This window comes from Saccostrea echinata, unplaced genomic scaffold (assembly GCF_033153115.1).
Source record: "Saccostrea echinata isolate AGI-Se365-2 ecotype Australia unplaced genomic scaffold, CSIRO_AGI_Sech_v1 ptg000004l, whole genome shotgun sequence".
Taxonomy (NCBI): Eukaryota; Metazoa; Mollusca; class Bivalvia; order Ostreida; family Ostreidae; genus Saccostrea; species Saccostrea echinata.
Window position 1 is genome coordinate 3771993 of NW_026889753.1, and position 7447 is coordinate 3779439.

The 7447-nt window shown below is 36.8% G+C and overlaps 1 protein-coding gene across 1 annotated transcript; it reads left to right on the forward strand.

The window, feature by feature from the left end:
* The first annotated feature begins 2261 nt into the window (after nucleotides 1–2261).
* On the forward strand, nucleotides 2262–6863 carry LOC133179252 (uncharacterized). The gene is made up of 2 exons (XM_061314041.1): nucleotides 2262–2874; nucleotides 5103–6863. Exons 1-2 carry the CDS (start codon nucleotides 2262–2264, stop codon nucleotides 6161–6163), a joined length of 1674 nt encoding a protein of 557 aa, XP_061170025.1. The 3' UTR covers nucleotides 6164–6863.
* Nucleotides 6864–7447: the final 584 nt, after the last annotated feature.

Consider the following 7447-nt stretch of genomic DNA (forward strand, 5'->3'; position numbering starts at 1 on the left):
ACAAGGTTCGACAACTTCATATCACTTCAAGGAAAGTGGTGAATGGAAACTAATGGGGAAAAACTTTGAAAGAGTCCAATATATATATGCTCAAAAGAATTTTACCTATGTCAAAGTTAGGTACGACCTAAAGCATCTGGCTTCATTCCACGTTAATAATATGATTATACCCCTTGTAATTCTGTCATGCCTTAATCTAGCTTGCTATTGTATTCCTATTGACTGTGGAGAAAAAGTGCCAACATCCATTGAAGTATTTCCTGCCTTTGCTTTCGTTTTGATTGCGATAAATGATGAAATTCCAACAATTTCAAGACACATCTTCACTTTTGGATTGTTGATGTCATAACACGTAATTTTCAGTGCATTGTCGGTAATAATTAATACTTTCTTGTCCAACTTATACCACCACAACTCGGATATGCCAGTGTCTACATTTTTCCATATATTGTACTCAACAATTCATGGGATCAGAACGCCTGGAAAACTGAACAAGAATATTGAAGTGAAAGAAACGAGTATTTGTGATGACCCTCAAAGACTCTTTAGCCGTACCAATAGATCAAGATAAAGTGGGAGACACAATAAGACATTCGAATTATTCTGTTTGTTCTCCAGCATATAATGTTGCTGGACTATATTTGCCATTGAACTTGAGAGGAAAGTATTTATTGTAATGATAATTCTGAATATATTAAGCTATGTTATTTTTCTAATCTTGTTTTTAGTTAGAAAATTGCAATGCATTGTATCGTCATAGGCGTAGGAAGCAAATTGAAACTGGGGTGGCTAATTGAAAGGGGGAGGCTATAAAAAGGTAAGCCCCAATTTTCAATGCCTATATTTTGTCTATCTTTGAAGAAAAGTGGGGTGGCTAAGCCCCCCTAGCCCCCCCCCCCCCCCCGTTCCAACACCTATGATCCTACTTTCAATGATTTCTTTTTTATTTGTTCCAAGCTTAAAGGATTTTTCAAAAGATTTTAATACTGAAATCAACTTCCAAAAAAAACTGGACAAGAAAAAGAGAAGAAAATTGTGGAACCATCACTTTAGGATACTTATTTTTGTGTAACGAAATACACGAAATATTATCATTCTAAGACATGGCCGTGGGAAAGAGGGGGCACGGGAGGCCGTGCCAACCCCCCCCCCCCCCCAATAATATTGCCGATATATAGAATACTATAGAAAACATAGCTAATATGTGCTTGTGGCAACTCAATAATAACGACTGATGACCTTTTTTTTGTTTTTGTTTGTTTGTCAAGGAATTTTGGTATTTGATAGTGCCCCCAAACTGAAAATGTATGGTTGTGCCCCCTCAAAGCGAAATTGCTTCCTACGGGCCTGTAAGAGTAGGACAAAAAAATCTCTATAGAAGTTGTACTAATGCATACTCAATATCATTTTCAAAAATTATACAAAATGCATGTAAATCAAATATTCTCGAAAGCCTGTACTATATCCTAATTTGTCTGCTACGCCCACAAATGCGATCTGATAAACTCAGTATAAGATATTAGGTACTTTCCTTTTGGGAAATTAAAACAGCTTGAGAAATTACAATTGATAAAAACAAGTAACCAAATCCTTAAAGCATTAAAAAATAAATAAAACTATAATCTTTAGAAGAATTTGAAGTAAAGCAAGACTGTATTTTATGAACAGGTAGTAAACAAAGATTTTGGATGGTTAAGGACATACGCTAGGTACCTTACCTATATACTGATATTTTTTCAAGATATTCTTAAGATTATATATAGTGCCATCAGATGTTTGTAGACAAAAAATCAGCATGTATTAGCAGGGGTTTTGGAAAGATATCAAATGATGAAAATTCGTGTATAATTAAACAAAAATTACAAAAACTACTGAACATATATTCTAGATGTTTTGTTTATCCAGAATTGCTCTAAAAGAAGTGTACAACAGCATATAATGTAAATTTATGTAATTTTTGTTTATACACAACTATGTTACTGAGCTTTTTACATAATCAGTAGACATGTGCCTGGGATATTTACAAACAAAACCACGTGATTAAATGAACCAATCAAATTGCAGAAAGGGACGCTATCTTAGTCTGTCTTTTGTAATTGAAGTACTCAGCATCGTGCCTTAATTGTTTGTTATTATTTCGCCTTTATTCCAACGTTACATTCTACTTTCGTTTTCTAAATATTAATCATGTGATACGGATATATTTTGAGACATTTCGGAATCTATTGTGATTTTTCCTAGACTGTGATATACTTGCAAAAATGCCACCAATCAGGAATCGGACTCGTGTTAATCGACAGTCCTACTATGATTCTCTTCCAGAAAATTGGTCTGTTAAAAAACTTAGAGACGAATTGAGATTGAAAGGCATCACACAGCCACAGAATACCAGACATAGTGTACTAGTGTCTTTATATAAGCAAACCGTGACTACAAATGAAGAGACAAGAACAGCGCTAGAATCGAGACGTCAAGAAACAGTTACACCCAACCAAGACGTTAGAACAGAACTACTAGGCGTGGTTAAGGATCTTACATCAACAGTACAGAGCCTACAAAGCAGCATGATTTCCTTGACGGAAAGAGTCAACACCATGTCTCGACCGCAAACGTCTATACCAGCGGCTGCTGGCAGCGCAGAACAATTACGCCAGTCGGGGGCCCAAACAACCACTTCACGAAATGACTCTACTCCCGTGATATCAGGAACTCCTCGAGAGACGAGGGAAACAGAAAATTACACTCTCACAACAGCATGGGCTGACCAAACATCGCCAAAACCCATGGGAGTCAGAACTACATATGGATATTCGGCGGAATCACTTCCTTATGTAGAAACAATTTCACCGAATCTTCGGAAACAGATAATAGAAGGTAAGGATGTCAACCTTGCTAGCATTCTAATTCCATACTACACCGGGCCCGAAGTAGACAAAGATAAAGTTGACAAGGAGAAAAAAGATCCTCGATTGATCAAAACTTTAACAATCACAGAGTTTATTCAAGCTTTTGGTATTTACAAAAACACGATGTATGAAGCCTTCCCTAGGTGTATGACAAGAATTAGACTTGTACGAGCGTGACATCATAGACATGGCTACCCGATACGGCGGCTCAGCCTTTTACGAATACCATAAACAGTTTAGTGCTAGGGCAGCTGCGTACCTCAAGTATCACAATATACCAATTGACTGGTCAGTTCGCAACAATACATTATTTTGCAATATCTTTGCCAACGAAAAACCAATAACTTGCACTCTCTGCAGCAGTGTCAGTCACACTGCTCCTTTCTGTCATCAGAACCTTGAGACAGGGAACAAACCATATCACTACACACAGACATATCGTCAGTACTCAAATACGAATGCTAATGATAGCTATGGCAGACCAAGGCACTACAAAGATGGCTTAGAAATATGCAATAATTTCAATGACATGGGATGCAATCGCAAAAGATGCAACAACTTGCATGTATGTAAATCTTGCAAACAGACTGGACATTCACAAACTCAGTGAAATTAAAAAAACGAAGTAAACCCCCGGGGGAAAGGGTCACCAAAGCGGGGGAATCAGTGAATAGTTTAACCATTACAACTCCAGTAAACATATAAATTTTGGAAAAACTCCTTCTCAACCACCCAGATGAACAAACTGTGGATTATTTATTGAATGGTTTAAGATATGGTTTCGACACAGGTTTTAAAACATTACCCACAGAAACCTATGAATGCAGAAATCTGTTGTCTTCTAGGAAACAACCTGACATAACATCCCAATTAATACAAACAGAGTTACAAAAGGGGTTCATTTCCGGTCCATACCCATCCATGCCCTTTGATGTATATAGAGTAAACCAGATAGGAGTTGCGGAGGGAAAATATTCTAAAAAGAAAAGACTAATTGTTGATTTATCTGCTCCACATAATGAAGATCATCATGCCAGTCTCAACTCCCTTATTGACAAAACCGAATTTTCCTTGTCATATGTTACTATTGATCATGCCATAGACTTGATTAAAAAGCTGGGTAGAAACAGTTGGATGTGTAAAATAGACATTTCAGATGCTTTTAAACTCGTACCAATACACCCTACCCTATGGCCATTTCATGGAATTAAATGGGATAATCAGTACTATTACTTTACAAGATTGGTATTTGGTTCAAGAAGTAGCCCAAAAATTTTTGACACTCTTTCAACAACTCTCTGTTGGATTGCGCAAAATTAATTTGGCATTAACAATATCCTACATCACCTTGATGACTTCCTAACAGTAGACCCTCCAGGCTTTCCAGCCGAAAATACAATGACAACTTTGACGACTATGTTTCAAATGCTTGGGATACCTCTAGCCGTCCACAAAAGTGTAGGCCCTTCACAGTGTTTAGAGTATTTAGGGATAGTTTTGGACAGTAATGCGATGGAAGCGAGACTTCCACATGACAAACTTCAACGAATACTTGAAACTGTACATTCATTCTTGAACAAAAAGACATGTACCAAACGACAATTGCTAAGTCTATTGGGTCACCTGAATTTTGCCTGTCGTGTGGTACGTCCAGGCCGTTCATTTGTGTCATATTTGATATCTTTATCGACAACAGTTTCTGAACTTCATCATCATGTGACAATTACTGCTGAATGTAGGTTAGACTTGGGAATGTGGTATAAATTTCTATCTTCATGGAATGGTGTAGCTTTCTTCCTGGAAGATAATATAACAATAGCAGCAGATATGCACCTGTATACAGATGCAACCGATTCTGCATTTGGGGGTTACTACTCAGGGAAATGGTTCCAAGATGTTTTTCCATCAGACATGTTAAACAGTGAAGAAAAACCTTCAATGGCCTTTTACGAACTCTACCCCATTGTTATGGCATGTGTTATGTGGGGTAGGGAATGGTCGAGGAAAAGAATTCTATTCCATTGTGACAATTTAGCTACAGTTGAAATTATAAATAAAGGGCGTTCAAAAATGAAATCAATCATGAGGTTATTGAGAAAACTTACTTTCACTGCAGCAAGTTTCCATTTTACTGTTCATGCTAGGCACATTCCGGGGAAACTAAATACTGTAGCTGATGCCATTTCTCGTTTCCAGATGGACAAATTTCGAAAACTAGCTCCAGAGGCGGACAAACAAGCCACAACTTGTCTTCCATACCACATGATGACTATGTAGAAGAGATAAAGACTCTATGGGATGCAGCAGTAAGCCAACAGACAGCGAGAGCATATTCCACGGGTATTCAACACCTTTTAACCTTTGTAACTTTGTGTGGCATAGCAGTACCAGTAGGTACTTTATCTGATTTAAGTGAAGATGTACTTATAAAATTTGTATCTTATTGTCATTACTCTTTAAGTCTAACATTCTCTAACATTAAGCTGTATTTGGCTGGCATAAGATTCCATTATCTTAAAGCTGGACACAGTAATCCTTTTAAGGAACATGACAGACTAGACTGCATTTTACGTGGCATTAAAAGACTTCAATCAAATGTTTCAAAACCTAAAAGATTTCCGGTTACATATCAAATATTATGTCAAATGGTTAATAGGTTGAATGGATCAATTTTTTCACCATTCATAGATTTTATGTTATCATGTTGTTCTCTCATGGCTTTTTTTGGATTTCTCCGTTGTGGAGAATTTACTGTAAAGAGTAGAAATGTAGACAATGATTTTCTTAGAATGAGAGATGTTATAGTACAGAGAGATAAGCTGTCTTATATCTTGTGTTTGAAATATTCAAAAACTGACCCTTTTCGTCAAGGCGTCTTCATTCATGTTTTCAACAATGAACATACTAAACCGGTAAATATTATGCATGAGTACTGCCAGTTACGTATTTCACAAGGTGCTGAACCAAATTCACCTTTGTTTGTTGATTCTGATGGTTCACCTTTGTCAAGAAATCAATTTATATCTTATATAAGACATGTAATGGCTGTTTTAGGTTATGATGATGCAAAATATTGCGGTCATTCATTTCGAATAGGTGCTGCCACTTCTGCGGCTGAAGCTGGTATAGAAAACCATCTTATACAGACTCTAGGGCGTTGGTCATCTAATTGTTACATGTATGTCAGGTACATAAGAACTGATGAAAAAGTGCTTAAAGAAGCACAAGAGAAAATGTGTAATGTGAAGAGATCTTAGTTGTACAAAGTTTTACAAGTTGATTGATATACCAGTATGTCTGTTACTCCATTTTAATCATTGTATTGTTTTGGCATTTCATTTTCTTTGGGGGCTCTCACTCATTTAAACAAGATTAAACTCGTTCATTTTGGACATTAAAATTCCTATGTATTTGGAATTTTTTCAAACCCCCAAATTCAAATAAAGCAAAGGCTTATTAAAGCTTTATTATTAAAAATTACAAATTGTGTACTCAACACACATAATGCCTGCTGTATTCTTACCAGGCTTTAATTTCACATTTAGTAACCTGCCGGGCTCCCCCAGGTACTTAAATTATCATCAACCTGCTGGGCTCCCCCCAGGTTGATAGAGTACACCCAAAAATTTTTGCTTTGATTGGTATCGATGATTGCCTGCCGGGCTCCCCCCAGGTAATTAGACTACGAACCTGCTGGGCTCCCCCAGGTTCTGGGATACCAAATGATAACCTGCTGGGCTCCCCCCAGGTTTTAAGACACATGATAACCTGCTGGGCTCACCCCGGGTTTTTCAATGGATTTTGAATTAGAGAGAGCAGCCCCCAAGATGCCAAAGTTTTTTGTATTACTTTTGTTTTTTATTAACAGTATTTGTTTTTTAATCTGTACTGTTAATTTGCTTTGTATATAGTGTTGATTACATATGCCTTTGTTCATCTGAATAAATGTAAAACTTTCCTTTTTGTCATGTTGTGTATAAATAAACAATAAAATGTAGCACACAGTTCCTTTAAGTATTGGAACTCTTCAACTCCAGGGAAAAGGACAATTAAGTTCGAACTGCGTTGCAAATGTTCTTTTATTAGTTTATTAATAATCAAAACAAGAATCTAAAACATAAACTGCTAACATCTGTCTGTAAAGGATGAAGTAAACGTCAGAATTACAGAGGAATTTGGCGTGGTCACTACGGGTTCAGTGGTAATTGTTTTAAATATAGTTTACTCTCACACACCCACAGTGCAAATTAGAATAAGTAAGTACCGTATAAACGTACAATAACAATACATTTATACACTGCTTGGACAGGTCCGTACAACGCGGGAGGGGGGGGGGGCTAAATGTCTATGGCTACTTATATATTAATTTTCACGGGTGTATACCGAAACTTGTTTGTAAGAGACACTGCTATACACTAGACAAAATTGCTAACCCACCACTTATTATTCTTATTTGTGAATTGATCATTTTCCTGATTGGTAATAGTATATAAAATATGCCATCTTTTCCAAAACAGTTGGATTGACAAATGTTTTGGTGT